Here is a 16,963-nt window from a genome sequence, read left to right as displayed (position 1 = left end):
CTTCTACAGAAGATGCAAGCCTTAAGTGCCTGGGAAATTTTAATCCATGGCTATTAGATTGGTATTTCATGGAAAGTTTCACATGATTAGCCTCTTTGAAAAGACAACCCAAATCTTTCAATTTACGAAGAGCAAGTCTGTATAAACTTAAGTCCTTTACGAGATCCGTCCAGAACAAAGCAGCGCTGAATCACATGAACTCTTGTTTTGATTCTTTGGCTGTCACAATTATCATTATGATCATTGCTGCGGAAAACACACGTCTTAAAATCATCACAGAATAGAGCAGCTCAAACCAACAGTGCAGCTTCTATAATGCTCAAGACCAACGAAAAGCAGCCACCACCTTCACCTGCACCCTGGTGCAGAAGATCCATTCCCAAGACTAATTGCTGAAAAAGCAGACGAAGCAAACAAACACGTGCAAGCTTCAGCCAGAGCAGCAGCGGAAAAGGCGATAGACGAAAAGCTGACGACAGGGTGTTTGCAGTGCTCCTTTGTTGCTGCTGCACACTTATTTATACCGTACCTTCTACAAGTAAAGTCAGGACCCATCGGAATGAACTGTACGCCCGAGGGACACCAGCTCAAACTAGGAACATCAAAAGAGGTAAAGAAAGGAAAAGGGCTGTGATTATTGGTTATGGGAACAGGGGAATGTTAAAAGACTCTCACTCTTGCATGTCCTAAAAAAACCCCAAAACAACAAACTCAGAAATAATGCAGTAGATACTATACATTTCTGGCTGCCAGAACACACCAGAGTGCCGCAAGTGAGCGAGGTTACCACTGAACGGGTAGCAGGACAGCCCATGCTTCCCCCAAACCGATCCCATCAGCGAGGATATAATGTACTGGAGAAACTGCTCCTTGTGGGGAGAGAAGCTATTTGGGAAAACGAGGCCGAAACACACCAAAGCCAATTTTGCGTAAATAATCACACACAGCCATTGTGTTAGTAATGATTAGTACTTTTCTGGTACCTCATCCTCAAATGAGAAAAAGAATCCCTTACAGATATTTAAGCTTTTAAGTCCCCTCCATACAAGTTTTAAAAGTTTTAAAAAGTTTTAAGTCCCCTCCATACAAAATCAAAAACCAGGCTCATCTTACTGTTAACTTGGGATTAAATCAAGAGTCCTTCAAACAGTACTTTGACTAGAAAACCTTTCAGCTCCCATACCCCAAAAGACTCCCAATTTGCATCAGGAAAGATGTAAGAAATGCAAATACAGAATGCAAATATTTTGGTTGTTATTTTAAATACTGCTTTTGTTATTTTTTCTCTGTCAGCTCATGGCCCAATTGCAGGTTTTGCAGACACAGAGAAATCAAGCTTCTTGTCAGCTATGACATATAAATGTTCCCTAAATCCTGGGAAAGCTGTCCAGGAAACATATGTCGTCTGAAAGGAATTTTGCATCAGCACAGATCTCCCAGAGCAGCACTGCACAAGTCCTGCTCCCAGCCCCTGGCCTGCGATCCATGCAAGGAGAGGAGACAGCCAGAGCACGCTTTGCTCCAGGCCAGGAACCTACAAAAAGGCAGAACAAATTTAAGCATCCCTGGGCCAGGATTTGTGAGTGCCAAAAGCCTCAGAGGGCACAGAGGAAGGTTTAAAGGCACTGTCTGCACCATCTCATGCCAAGTCCTTGTATAGTTTCCACACACAGTACAACACAGGAACAAACATTCAGGAAGGGTTTGACGGTTGGTGTTCAGTGGTGGAGTACAAGATAATTGCTACCTGTTTTATTAAAGATGTTAACTGGGTGAGGATACACCTCAAGTACCTGTGCTTTGCACGTCAAAGCTCCAGGTGTGCTTCACCAGTAGCTCTCAGCACAATACCATAAGCATTCTTCATGAAGACATACCTTCCCATAACATGCCAGTAATTCCAAGTACTTCATCATTATCATCCAACTAGACCATGGGGGCAGATATAAGTATTAGTGAGGGATGGGGGGACTCAGTGCTTGCTTGAGAATAAAAGAATCAAGTCCTGGCCACAGGAAACCCATCTCTATCATACGTCTCAGTCTGCACTCTCAGGCTTGGTTTCAGCCCTCCCACAGGGCAGTAAAACCCGCCTGGTGGAAAGTAGATGGAGGTTGAAAAAGTATCCCAAGGAAGGCATCATACATGCTTCCCCCCTCCCTGCTTGCCCCAGCCACCTGCTCGTGGCCCCAAGACTACTGGGCATGGTGGACCCTTGGAGCTATGCTTATGTTGATCTGTTTGCGAAAGTCAGTAATTCGTGTGGTCACTTTGCAATTGAAGGAGAGAGGATTTTCCTCATTAAAGAAATGAGGCAACATTTACACTAGATAGTGCACTTTAAAAGATGCCTCTGTTCCTGATCATTGCCATGGTACAGTGGCAATTCCAAATGCTATAACTGCAGGGAATCATAGAATCATAGGGTCACAGAATGGTTTAGGTTGGAAAGGACCTTGAAGATCATCGAGTTCCAACCCCCCTGCCATGAGCAGGGACACCTCCCACCAGACCAGGTTGCCCAAGGCCACCTCCAGCCTGGCCTTCAACACCTCCAGGGATGGGGCCTCAACAACCTCTCTGGGCAACCTGTTCCAGTGCCTCACCACCCTCAAAGTGAAAAACTTCTTCCTAATGTTTGATCTAAACCTGCCCTCTTCCAGTTTATAACCATTACCGCTCCTCCTGTCACTACGTGACCTAGTAAAAAGTCCTTCCCCAGCTCTCCTGTAGGCCCCGAATCTCCCCGGAGCCTTCTCTTCTCCAGGCTGAAGAGCCTCAACTCTCTCAGCCTCTCCTCACAGGAGAGGTGCTCCAGCCCTCTGCAGGAGGAAGCCTGGAAGTGGTGGAAGGTCTCAGAGAATGAAAAAGACCTTTTGGCAAGGGCTGTGGAAAGCAGTCTTACAGAATTACAGTCCTGCTGGGGAGCCACCCACAATCTGTTGGCAACACCATAAAAACCGAAGAAGATCAATGCAGAGCATGCAAAACCCCTTTACAGAAGATGATGTGGGGAGGGGGGATGAGCTATGATATATATCAGCCTTGTGGGACAGAATAACCTGTTGGAATTGGTTTCAGGCTGTTGCTCTGCAACTGGAATTAGAGAAGATGATACCAAAATGGTTGGGAAACCAGACAAAAAAAATAAAGAGACTGCTTATGAAAGAATTAGCACACATTTCAGATATGACCGGGTATTTTAGGTTGGCTATTTGAGACATTTTCTTTATTCTATGTGTAAGCTCAGTGCTTCAGGACATTGTGACTCCAAATACTCTGAACAGTAACACAGCTCCTACAGAGGAGCCTTAACAGCCAACTGGTAAAAAGATGTTCATTTGCATGAGCTGAGAAGATGAGCGCTGCACTTCTTCCTCCAGAGCAGAGTGATGCAAATAAAGTGGCTTCATAGAAGTAAAAATGTGCCTTTTTTTAAAAAAAAAAATTCTTAAGAACCCACTTCTGAACTGTACAGCACTGCTTATATGGTTTCATTTATGCTGATGCACGGTAAGGCATGGTGATTTTTTTGGTAATAATATATGGTAACAGTTTTTCATATGCGGAAATATGGTAGTTTGTTTACTCACAAACACACATAACCCGATCCGTTTCAAGGGAAGCAAAATCCTGAGTTAACCTGCTGCTGGAGGAGAGATAGCAGGCTGTGGGAGATGAGAAGAGGTTGAACCACCGAAGGGGAGAGGTTAAACTTCTCTTTTTTTTAGCCTAAAAATGTGTAAGCGTGGACAGTCCACATCTGCTGTGTCAAAAATTAAGTGTCCTATTTTATATGTTAATAGACAATGCAAAGATTATGTGAATGAAAATGTGTATCTGCATGATGGATGAGGAACTGAAAGTTTGCTATACAGAAGAAAAAAGCACATGGAAGTAAATAAAAAAAACACACCTTATTTTCTATCTTTCAGGAAGATGGTTTTAAAAAGCAACAAAAGAGCAAAATTAAAGGCATTTAATTCAACCAGCTGCAGATCTGCAGAGCAGTCTCCAACTCTGAGATCGTGTCTGATGCATCCCCTCCCCAGGTGTCCCTCTTGCAAATCTTGGCAGGAGTCTCTGATGCGCTTTAAATCCAAATTACGCACATCCTCACAGGTAAACAATTATTTTAATACAACTCCAAATCTTCCACACATGGCAAAGGCCAACAAAATGATAACCGAGATTTCTCCAAGTTATTAACAGATCGTCCTGGAGAAAATGGCTTAAGCAAGTGCTCTATGAGTCAGAAGAACTGCCCTGGGTCAGACTGGAGAGGGAAAGCAGCCAAGCGGGATGCAGAGCTCTAACGCCAACGCTTCCAGAGGCACTACAGGTTTACTAACATGACAGTATGGAGTTAGTAGACATTCAAACGCAAAACAGTTAGTCACGTTAGTTGGCTTTGTACCTTCTCCTATGAATGGGAGGCTTCTTTATACCATCCCCCAGAACACGCATTGAACTGAAAATGAATCATGGAGAGTGGTCAGCAGCTTGAATGGAAAAAAATGAACAAATGGCAGCTGAAGGAATAATATCCCCAACACACCAACAACAGAGGGAATGGACGTACAGGGAAAACACAAAATTAAATACTAAAGGTAGTAAAGAGTCTCTGTTTTCCTCCTCTCTCTTTTAGAAATAAATCTGGGTTTTGGTTGTGTGGTTTTGGGTTTTTTTTGTACAGAAAGAAGGTTTCACGGGTGTTGACCACATTGCAACTTTGCTGCCAAAGCCAGGTCAGTTAAAAGTTTAGATAAGGACAAACTATTTGACAAATGCTGTTAGCAACCGTGATTCACACCAGCTCTGGTTTTGTGAAAAATTCTGGCGTTTCTTTCCTTGGAACCAAACATTAAAAACACTGCATCATTGTTGAAAGACAGGCATTTCAAATCCACTATGAATGTCAGGAATTAACTGAAGGATGAACATCCTTTTGTGGCAGCATTGTTAGTTTTCTTTGTATTTTTAATAGCAAAATGTAGACATGAGGATTATCCATGAAGTGCATTTGAGGAGAGAGGGGAAGCGGAGGGGAACCGAACATGTTTTCACATTTAATTTAAGATGATTACATTTTTTTCTGATCTTTTCTGCGAACAAACTTTTATGCTCATCCCTCTTACAAACAGAAAACATGTAACACTGGAAAAGACCAAATCCTACAAAAGGCTGATTATTTTTTTCCCCATAGGCTCTGTGGGTCCTGTATCAGCAGCTCTATTTAAGCTTGACTTAGCTACCTTTGCCACGAGGGGAAAGACCGTTTTTGGTGTGGATGGGGGCTGGACCAGGCTACGACCCCTTTGCTGGGACCGAAGGCACCTCTTACAGCTCAGCTGACCGTGGAGCTGGTCACCCCATTCCTCTTCCCAGTTCTAATCCTTGGGTTGGTTTTGGTGGCAATTACATTTTATTTGGTTCATTTTCTGCTCATTTAGTGAGCGCATCCTGCTCACCTATGGAGCAAAGAAGTGCCACGGGTGCTCAGAGGAGGAGAGGGAGCATGGTCAAGGGGTGGCAGGCGGTGGGAGCAGCACCGGTCCTGCCCATCAGCAAGACAAACCTTAGCTAAGGCTTGAGCTCCGCGTTACTTCACTTCAAAGGTTTGCAAAAGTCAAGTTACAATAAGGGCTTTTCTCCTTTAAATGGAAAACTATCTACTGCACGTGAAATAAATGAATAAGCGAAAACCCCGAATTTAACTGATTTATATGAAAGTCACTTGTTTGGGTTCACTTCCTCAGTATTTGTTGTTGCTCACTAAGCAACCAGAATCTCAACATCACAACAGCCACGTGTGAAAAGAAGAAAGCAAAAAAAAAAAAACCCCACAAAAAACAAATAATCCAAATTCCTTTGTAACAGAAAGATAAAGACAAACAGGAACCAAATCAGCAGCAGAGACCCACACAGCTTTTCTTTTTTAATTAATCCATGTGACGGCTATCCTTATGTAGCGGCAGCTGTATCTAAGAACATATGAGAATAATTACTGTTCCTTTAACTCAAATTTTCTTACGTTTACAATGAATGTATTTTCCCATATCAGAAACAGCCTCCAAAGTCTGATGCAGGAGAATTTAACCCCATCTGTTAAGTGTTAGCAGTAATTGCCAGCTATGCAGGTTATTACCCTCAGAAATCTGTACATAACAAGTCCTACACTTAAAAATAAATCTCTCCCAATGAGTTTATGAGCTTATGGACTCATTCTGTCATAAACTTGCATGTATACCTCATGCTGACACTTTTGTAGCTTTAAAAAGATAGGTATTACTTAATTTATTTAAACATTACCTGGGGACCAGGAATGAAGGCAAAAAAAAGGAGGCAGTGGTAAACAACAACAACAACAATAAAAAAAATCTTTCCCCCTGTGTTTCTTAGAGGGTCCTGAATGTTTTCAGCATTGAAGGGTCTATGATATTCCTTTATACCCACAGCTTCTAATGCGTAAAGGATGCACACGTTTCTGATGGGAGGCTGCTGCCTCTCACTGGATTATCCAAATGGGTCGGTAACTATTTACCAGGAACTCATTGTGAGTGGCCAGTTTTAATTTAATGGCATCACCAAATGCAGCGGTTCCATTTACCTGAAAAGTAGACCTGTGGCCATGAAGATGGCAGCAGGCAGCCTGGAGAGCAGCGCTGCGCTGCACGCCTGGGCTTGCAGCCTCTGCAAGCTGCAGGTCTACTCCGGAGGGACGGAAGGATACGGCCCCCGACCCTGCTAAAACAACTGGCCGTGCCTGCTCGGAAAGTATTAAAATGCATTCAAAACACCAGCCAAAGCTCCACTGGTTTCAGAACATGCAGGGTTTGACCCCAAGCTTCTGGCAGGCCAGATGCTGAATGGTGCAGAGCATGGCGGGGAACCTTACGCCAACTACTTTATTGGTGTGCGTCTTCCTTTACTTCATCGTTTTCCCCACTGAGATGGGGGGCTGAGCACCTTTTCTTCCCCCAGCCATTTGGCACCAGCATCTGCACACTCACGTGGCTGTTACACCTCTCCCTCTTGTACCTTCTGAATGAACAAATGGGAAAACGTCCCTTTTGAATCTTCCTGGGCACCACTGGGGACATCTGTGATGAGTTAGGCAGGACTTACTGTCCGTGAGAGACTGAGGTGGAACCAATTCCGTGAAACAAGGGCTACCCATCTCTGCACTACGAGGAGCCTCTACACCTTTTGTTAAAACCCTGATGCCGGTGCTATCTCTTAAAACAATCAGAACAATAATGGTTGTGTTTATTTTGTGGTCAAAGAGATTTAACCCTCCAATAATTCCTTTAACAAAGCTCTTCGTATAGAAGGGGGTGGTGACAGTTCAAATGGAAGACTCGTACCAAGGTAATTCCATTTGCTCTGGAAAGCTCAAGCATATTGTAGGTATTAAGTACCTTAATCCTGAAAGTTAATTTAAAAAAGAAACAAACATACATACATACATTAGAAGATTGTCTTCATCCCTTTGAGTGACAAAGAAAATCAGAAGTGACATCCTCGTTTTCCTGTTTTATCATGCTCACTCTAAAGCTTAGATAAATATGCGTGAGTGGGTGCAAAGTAAATCAAAGCAGCTTTCTACTCACCTCCTCTGATTTATTTCTGCTTCATTGGTGGCGTTCTTCCCCGGCCCCCAACTGTGTCGACGGAAAGGTGACAGTGGCCGCATGGAGTTCCGTAAGACAGAGGAATGAGTGGGAACATCTGTGATACTGTCCAGCTCCTCTTCCTTCTCTCCTCCCTCTGTGGCCACCATGTTGGTGCAGCTGCCATCCAGGCTGTGCCTGTCCTTGGGCTGGACGAAGTTCACCGTCGGTGGGAAGGGAAGGGATGTGTCGCTGCCCAGGGATGAGTTCCTCTCCAGGGACATGGTGTCATCTGCAGAGGAACTGGAGCTGGTGACATCGCATGCAGACTGCTCCTCTTCAGGCTGCTGCGGATAAGAAAAATTAAAAATATATTAAAGTAGAATCACAGACTGGTTTGGGTTGGACAGGACCTTTAAAGATCATGTAGTCCAACCCCCCTGCCATGGGCAGGGACATCGCTCCCTGGATCGGGTTGCTCAAAGCCCCATCCAGCCTGGCCTTGAACACTTCCAATGAAGTGAGTATATTTAACATTTTAAATAAATGCAAATATTTTATATTTCACATGAGCTGAGAGATTTCGCAGTTGATAGCATGAGGCAAATTAACCATCACAGAAGTAAGACTTTTTTGCTCTGGTTTCATAAGAGGCTGAAATGCTCTACAGAGCAATCTCCTCCATCCCACAAGTCCCTGGTTGCCATAACCCTGGGCTCCCAGCTCAGGTCCTCTGCCTGCCTTCCTCTCTCCAGTTCCACATTTCATCCCGCACAGCAAATCCCGCTCCTCTCACCATTTCTGGCTGAACCTGTTATCAATGAAGGTGCCATAAAACTACCAAAAGTTTAGAGAGATCAATTAATGGGGAACTGGGTCATCACGACTCTTGACGACAACCTCCAGCCTCTCCTGTGGAACCTGGGATGGGTTTGTAGCTCTCGGCCATGAGAGCTCAAGGGCAACATACTATTCCACTGCATCACACAGCACAAAAGGAACAACTATTCAGTAGTAGAAAACAGACGGAAAAAATAAAAGCCTAAATCCCCGTCCCCCACTACTTTCCATTAAGCAGAAAGTTAGTGCCAGGGTCTGCAGCATTTCTCAAATCCAACCCTAATTGAAAAACATCGTTCCATGGGATCAGCCACCCTGTATTAAAGATCTCGAGTCACACTGCAATTTTTTGGTTTAGTTTGCTCCAAAAGCAGTAATTGGAAGCCAAACTGGTTCTCTTTGGCCAAAGGCCACATGCTGACCGTACGGCCCGAGAAGAGCCTGTGCACATTCTGCGTTCCCCATGGGTAGCACAAAAAAAGACACGACCATCTCTCTGACATCACCTTCAGTCTGAAACGGTGTTTGCCCGGAGAGACTGACGTGGGAAGTTTCAGTTTATTCTCCTGCGGAGCCCTGCGCTGTACCATTTAAAATAACAACAGGCAGAACGATCTGTCAGATCGTATATAATAGACTATTCAGCAAAGCCACAGCGGTTAATTGCCTTCAAATAGCAGGCTCGGTGGGTCTCAGCAGAAGCTGAGCGCTCAAGGAGCTGCAGGCTGTCAGCTCTCATTTGGCAGAAGACAACGGGCTACGAACTCCCGTTGGCAGAAGCGAGAGGTGGGCATGGAAAGGCACCCGGGGCAGGGGGAACGGGAGCGGTGCTGCCCCGCGGCAGTCCTCACCTCGGATCCCACCGCCCTGACTGCGTTCCAAGCCCAGCAGAGATAAATGCTCCGGACACTTCTGTTTTTCTGTGCTTTTTTTTTTTTTTTTTTGACAGGCACACATTATAAGCTAAAAGCTTCTTGCTGAACTGAATAAAAGGCAACTGAGATGTTCAAAAAGTATTCTAATCAAATATCTCACTATTTATAGGGAAGCCCTGTTTCAGGTTTGGCTATTTTTTATTCTGATTTCGGTTTAACAGGTACACAATAATGTTCCTATGGTGGTTTAAGTAAATGCTGTCACACTATTTTCCCTCTCCCATCCATCAAAGAAAGAAGAGAGGAAAAAAAAAAAAAGACGGCATCGACGGTACAACACCAAAGTACAATATACCTTTTAAACACAAAATATTAAAAACACACTAAAAATATATCACTCCAAAAGCATTCATTTCATGGTAAGGAATATCAAATATTAATGTTGAATTTGTGTAAATACTTTAAGAGTAAACTAATACTGTAAATGTAAAGTATCGGATTTGGCACGTACTTAAATAGGAAGTGTGGGTTAAAACACTCTCACTTCAGAGAGAACTGAAATGGATGCCTGGTGAAGGTTTTGATGACATTTGGCATTATTCAAGATAATCTGATATTTGTGTGAGTCATGATGCGAGTTTACTGAATTGCTTAAATCCAGACAAATTAAGTAGTCATTATGTGGATAATACTCCTTCAGTAGAGGAAACCGTCTGCTTCGCTTTTCTGAGACACAGGAAAATACTGTTAGACATTCGGGCAGCACAGCAGGAGGAGAGAGGACTACCCGCCAGCTGTGCAGTGGAAGGACAGGACAGTTTGGAAACATTAAATTTGGATGCAAATCTAACAACAATAATGCAGAACATCAAATTATATAGGGAGGAATTAAGAGTAAAAAGAGGAATTTTTATTTCCCAGATGAGAATACTGCTCCAGTTTAAAATGCAGAACAAAACCTGCTTCCCTAGCAGAGAAGACTTAGGGTTTCTATTGTAAAATGCAGTTCAAAGAGAAATTTGAAAAAAGTGAAATATATTTGGTCCATTTTAACTTTTACCTTGACCATGAGACTGACTGACTCCAGAACACAATAAACAATTCCCTTGAACTTGTGGCCCATGCCTATTCCTCTAAAAATATTCTGCCTTCATTTAAATGTTTTTGGTTTTTTTTTCAAACAAAGCAAAATAGTTAATACTAAAGAACAGGACCCTGTCTGCAAAATGCCAAGTGTGGCTGACACAGCTAAGAAACGCCTATATTGTAGCCACCTCTGCAAAAAAATTAGCTATCTGGCCAAGTGCCAGTAAACATGCATTGCTCCTTAATCCTATTTGAGCGAGAAAATACCCTGCTTGCAGAATAGAAATGGTTCTCTAATGTGTTCTTTTCCTGCAGGAAAAATTAAACATTAAACAAATATTCATTTTCTTTAAGTTAGGCTTGCTGCATTGCACCTCAATGAATTGAATCCTTAACTATGACCATAAAACTCACGGCTGAAAAGAGCCTTTACAGACATGCGTTAATGGGCACTTCCTTTGCTCTCAGAAACAATACTTGGTGAGAAGCTACTAAAGGAAAAAAGGAATAAAAAGTGAGTTTTCTGAGAAAGAACATGTGTACTTCATGAAGAGAAATACTAAGATGGTGGGGGTATAAGATAGCTTCTTCAACTAAATCCCTCCATCCATAGGAGGTCCTGATAAGTGGAACTAAAATGTTCTTTCAATAATTTTCGTGACGACAACACTCAAAGTGCTGAGAGCCAAACTTTCTCTGTCCCCTGATCTGCCATGTGACAAAGACGTTAAAGGTGTTACAGCACTTAAAAATAAAAAGATTAAAAAAACCCCTGGCATCCCAAAGTTTATTTGACATACCATTATGCTAAAGGAGTCAGCATCTTTGGTTGGCTTGATATATAACCTAGTAGAGTAATTTTCTTTATTTGGACTTGCCTATAGCTCCAGGCTCCCTAAAATTAAGCTCAATAGTGGATGACTATTAATAATTTATCATAATTTTATTATTTGAAGTGGAGGAGTCTTCCCCTGGTGTAAGCCTCTCTCTTCAAACTTTTATTCCTTTGGGTTTGTTTTTTTTTTTTTTCATGGTTGTTGGGTTTTTTTGTGTTTGTTTGGGTTTTTTTTAAGAGAAACAATAATTCTGAAAAAACAAATGCAAAATATTTATGTATTTGTGTACTTCCTTGAGCCAACCAAAACAAAGGCAGAAATTAAACAGAATTCAAGGGATCGAGTTGCAGCCCCTTCCTTTGACAATGATCTGTGGGTTCCTGACTTCCCAAGGGCCTTTCGTCTGAATCATCTCCCAAGAGGTCCATTAAAAAAACTTCCCAGTAACACTAAATTTCGGTGGCAGGTTAAAAGTTAAGATGAGCAAAGCGTATGGGCTACGCCCCAGGACGTTGCCAGATGATTGTGAGAAATGACCTTATGCAGCATTAATCATTCAAGGAGGAGGGTGTTGCAAAGCCTGCCCAGATGGCTGGCTGAGACGGAGACGGAAAAGCAGGATGACGAGGACACGGGAATGAAGAGCTGACGCAAAAAAATGAAACATTTTGCTGAAGCCTTAGACCTCCCGTTGGAAGCGATTTCTGGATTTCAGCGACAGCCTCTGAAGTCTGAAAAAACAAGTCGGGTTTTAGCGCTAAAGCTCTCTGAACCCGGCAGCTCGCGTTACGCAGCTCAGCACACGTCCTTCAGAGCAAAAATAAAACCCAGGAGACAAGCACAGGAGATGTCGAGGAGCGCATCCACTGGAAATCAGGGACAGTTTAAGGTACCTGCAGATTTTGTGACCCCACAGACCACAATTCTTCATCGTCCCGCGATAGAACGAGGGCTTAAAATCTACGAATTTTAAGTGATGTCTATGGAAGCAGCCCAAAGACCCTGGACAGACAATGGGTTGATCTTTCAAAACTTAGCAGAAAGAGGAGCAATTTAACAATCTTCTTTTAACAGGAGTGACATATACAATAAAAAACAACTCTAACAGAAGAAAGTTCAACTCTTGCTCCATACAACGGGGAAACATGAACGGGACTAAGTAAAAACAATAATCACCATGACACTGAAAGGTTTGAGATCCTCTTTTTCTTCATAAACATGATCTCTCTTCCCAGTTTGATATGGAAATTGTACTATTTAATAGGTTTATAACTAACCAACTACTATCAAGACATGCATCTTATAATATTTTTCAGAAGAAAGATTACATCTAGCACTTATTTTAGCAGTTATTAAAAATATTTAAAACTTGTATTGCTACCAGCTGGGCTTCGCAGTCTTTAAAAAAAAAAAAAAGGAAAAGATTGAGTTAAGGAACAAGCTCACAACACTAAACTAGTGTCTCTGGTCCTTCTAGAAATAAGTTTAACTGTAGAAAAGGTACTCAGATAAATTCTGAGAAAGGAGACAAGGAATTGAGTTAGTCAGCAAAGCAGAGACAAAAAAAAAGCGACTAAGGTTGAGATTAGCTTTGAATAACTTCCTAAACTCAACTCAGGAACCTTTTGAACCCATTTGCAGACGGAATCTGCAATCCACCACATAGTGAGAACAATGCAAAGGCTGCCAAATTAAGAAATTCCCTTTCTACAAAGAAAATGATTTCCTCCCTCTGCCCACTCCCCACTGGCAACTGAAGATCTGCTTTCCCCACCACCTCCTCTTCTTCCCTGCACCATCCCTACCACATTGCGCTACCTATTCTTTTTAATTTTCTCATATTTGGAGAAGGAAACTTTCCACATAAGAAGGGAAAAAGCTAAAATTCTGTACAATACAAAATTTACTGTGTTCCCACAGCACTCTTCTCTCCCGCATCCCCATACAAGCATGAAATCAGGCTCAAATGGCAGTCGGCTGTCATAATTTGTGCCACTCTACACAAGAAAATCGAAGACAGTCTTCTGCTCTGCCAAACAGCCTCGTATTCTCACAATCCAGGGTCCCCCATCACTTTGAGAGTAAGATGGGAAAGGGTGAGGCTGGTGAGCTCTGTGCCCTACCACATGCATTAAGGATGACTTTACTGTTCATTTATAGCACATGAGATCACTTAGCCTGGGCTGTGGTGTTTCCCGTCCCGCTGGAAAATAGTCACCATCATCTGATTTGATTTAAGCAAACAGAATTTTGTTTCATTAAATATATTTCTCTGAAAGCAAGTGTGAAACGTTACTCCAAAAGTTTAGTTTTTCAAAGCAGGAACCATGCCTGCGCAGACAGGTAAGCTGGAGCTGAACCTAAGCGTGCGAGGTCACGGAGCTGAGACCAGCAGCGATGGCTGCTCTAAGGAACGGTCACGTCCTCTTTCATTCTGCATCACTCTCTTCTTTCTGGGTGCTTTTTCATCATCGACTTAGGGCAAGAAGAATATAAATTACCAGCAAGATGATTCTTAAAAAGCAAAACCTAATCACTCTCCGAATAAATTCGGGCTGCTCTGAAGCAGACAGGAAAATCCCGATGCTAAAGGGAGGTCTGCTCCGTCCAGGAGGCTGACTCTATCGCAGGTATCACCCACTCCTCCTTCCACCTCTCAGCCGTGAGCAACACAAAGGGCACAGGGATGACTAAGGTTAGTAATGACTTGTGTTGTTGATTTTAAGCAAACCTGAAAACATTTTCCTTCTACTTGCACGCAAAAAGGCATTAGAGTTATGTCGCCCAGGCAACAAAACTATTCATTGGAATTGGCCTTAAGTATTTAGAGTGAGTGTTTCCTTCCTATCCAGGGAGTCACACTGAATCTACAGAAAAACACTGGTTCCTCTGAGAATTACAGTATATGACTCTGAAGGTGTCAGTGCAGAGGTCATCGTTTGCTGGAGAAAAGCTCTTTGTTACATTAGTCAAACATGGCTTTCATACCATCTGCGCAATCCCTAATGACCTTGCAAGAAAATCCACCTTTTCAGCTGTCCTCTAGCACCTGATTTACTTTTGGACAGTCAAAATCGCTTTCAGCTTTTTAACAGTGGGGGCTGCGCAGTTTTTGGAATTCTGCTGCAAGTAAATACATCCCTCATGTTGCTGCATCTGCAGAGAGGACCAGATCCTTCCCATCTATTCCATTCCAGGATAATCGCTTCCAGGTTTCTAACTCACCAGTGAAACCGGGACGATCTGCATTTGCAGTACGCATTTATCGAATTAGGACTTAGAGCTTTTTTATCCATACCCAACCAGGCTTTCCTACCTTTCCAAAGACAAGGTCTTCCATCCCATCACCAGGCAAGGGGAAGAGGTCAGACTCGCTCCCGGACTCTCTTTTAAGGACACCCTGTGACGAGGCACAGACGCTATTCAGCCCATCCTCCAAGAAGTTTTCACATTCTACAGGAGCAAAGCAGAAAAGAGTTATGGTCTGATGCTTTCTGCAGCACCCACACATCCAACTCACGTACGCTCGGTAAATTTGAGGATTTAAAAACAACAGTAAACACAGCTTAATAAATTGCGTTCACCTCCCAAAACTGTGCCTGCCCATTTTCAAAGAATTTATTCAAGAGTTTAAAACTCCTTTTTAATGCATCATCGAAGTGCATGGTGCAAACAGAAATTCTGCATTAAAAAGTCACATATGCTTGTGATGATCAATATGCTATATATCAGGTACCTCCCACTGAGGATAACAGGATGTTTCCCATCGATTGCAGCAACTGCAAAATTAGATTCATATTTAATAAATGTAGAAATAGAATTTGACAATATTTGCTTTCTTTCTCAATTAAAGAATCAATTCCCCCTAAATCCCAAGGTGCTTTTAATGCATATTGGGATGATTATTTCATTCCTCCTTCTATATTTCACCGAAAAAGCACTAGTATGACTTGCATGACAAGCTTTACTTTTTTAAGATTCAAAAATTAAGCGTTTTTAAAAAATTCTCAGCTTTCGTAACTCCTGACATTGAAATATAAGTGTATTGCATCTTTTTTTCCTAAAGTGCTTCCAGCTGTTTGTATCGGGGTGATCAGCAGCAGCGAAACAGACTACAGCCACTGAGAAAGCCCTTCCTTTCCAAAAACCTTAACAGACGTGTATTTGCATAAAAAACGCCTGTATATCACTCCGTTTGTTCAGCCTTCAGGCTAAGGTATTAATGCAAATTTTGGCAATAACTGAACATTCTTTTCTCCCAGCTCAAAATATTTTCTGCTTATGAGTATTTTTTTAGAGAAGAAAGGTGTTATTTTGCAACCTGCTCTAACTAAACAGATACAAAACACATTCAGCTCCCTGGAGAGGAGCCAACGCACTAAAACGTTGTTCTGCTCTTAAATTACGCCTGACTAACTCCATCCTCGGCTATGTCAACCTTACACATCCAGGCAACGACGAGAGGTTTGGGTAGCTCGAAACCACCTTTTTCCCTTCCCCATCCTTAACCTGTGCCTGACAGCAGCTATCAAACACCCCAGCCACAGCCCAGCCGATGGCAGCGAGCCGCTGTCGGAGGAAATAATGTTAATTTATTGACGGCAGCGGGGTTGCCCCTGTTTCGGGCACAGGAGAGCCGAAACCAGTCGGAAACCCCATTACCCTGAGGAGGAGTTTCCACACGGCGGAGAATTGGAAAAGCACTTATTGGAGGCGGTGCGGCTGCTCCCTGGTCCTGCTCCCCTTTCGGTAAAGCTGGAAAATCTGACCTGCTTTTCCACCGGGGAGGGGGAGAAGGGAGGGGGAAAGAGAAGAAGAAGAGGGGGGGAAGCAGGGGGAAAGAAGAGAAAAGCGAAGAAGAGGTGGAGAGGCCGTGAGGGAGCGGGCCAGGGTGCCGTCTGTCCAGCTGGCAGCCGGCAGAGCGTGTCCGCAGCCCAGACTGAAAAACAAAGGGGCTGGAGCCACGTTCCAGTGGAAAATCAGCAGGGACGATCCAGATGCGCCAAGGGACTGATACCTCGCCCCAATGATAAATCACTGGAGGCAGCGAAAGGCTCCGCAGGAGCCTCCGAGGGACAAGAGGAGATGAAGCGGTGGGGAGGGACGGTGAGGAACAGAGTGCTGGGGACACCCACACATCCCAAACCCTCTCTTCCCTCCCCTCTCCTTTCTTTGTGGTTGTTTGTGGGGGGTCTTCCCTCCCTCCTTTTCTCAGTTAGCTCATTGGGTTTGTTTTCTTTGCTTTAAACTGCAGAGGCACCGCGCAGCGCTGAGCTCCGTCTCCCGCAGCCGTGACCCGGGGAGCCCCAGTGGGAGCACTGCCATGACAAGGGGACGGTGACTCCCATCACGCGTCCATCCCCGCTCGCTGGAGCGATAGCGCAGCTGGGCTTATCCGCTCCTCTCTGTGGAGGCGGAGGCAAAAAATACAATGGCCAACACAGTTCTGCACATAATACAGAGGCAAAAAATATATATTTATATATTAAAAAGCCCCAGGAAGAAAATTTCCAAGCAATTCTTTTACGTGTATTTTCCAAAGCCTCGTGTCCTCCAAGAGAGGGCTGAGCCCTGCAATCCCAGGCTGATAGCTACGTATCTGCCACACTCCTCCAGGCACGTCATTTCAAAACCATTGACAGAGAATGAGAAGCTATGGTTTCTGGAGTTACCTTCTGAGATTTGAGGACTCTATCCTTACAAGCCTTTTCAG

At 43.5% G+C, this 16,963-nt stretch overlaps 1 protein-coding gene across 1 annotated transcript in view; it reads right to left on the bottom strand.

Moving 5' to 3' along the window:
* The window catches only part of AKAP13 (A kinase (PRKA) anchor protein 13), a 73,435-nt gene that overhangs the window by 43,976 nt on the left and 12,496 nt on the right, over positions 1-16,963 (bottom strand). The window contains exons 3-4 of the mRNA XM_009887179.1: positions 14,567-14,703; positions 7,614-7,957 (exon numbers count right to left, since the gene is read on the bottom strand). Of these exons, the coding sequence (XP_009885481.1) occupies positions 7,614-7,957; positions 14,567-14,703 (481 nt within the window). The remainder of the gene's footprint in view (positions 1-7,613; positions 7,958-14,566; positions 14,704-16,963) is intronic.

This window comes from Charadrius vociferus, unplaced genomic scaffold, assembly GCF_000708025.1.
Source record: "Charadrius vociferus isolate BGI_N301 unplaced genomic scaffold, ASM70802v2 scaffold190, whole genome shotgun sequence".
NCBI classification, from domain to species: domain Eukaryota; kingdom Metazoa; phylum Chordata; class Aves; order Charadriiformes; family Charadriidae; genus Charadrius; species Charadrius vociferus.
Note: the sequence above shows the minus strand (reverse complement) of the source record. Positions and strands in the feature narration are given on the sequence as shown.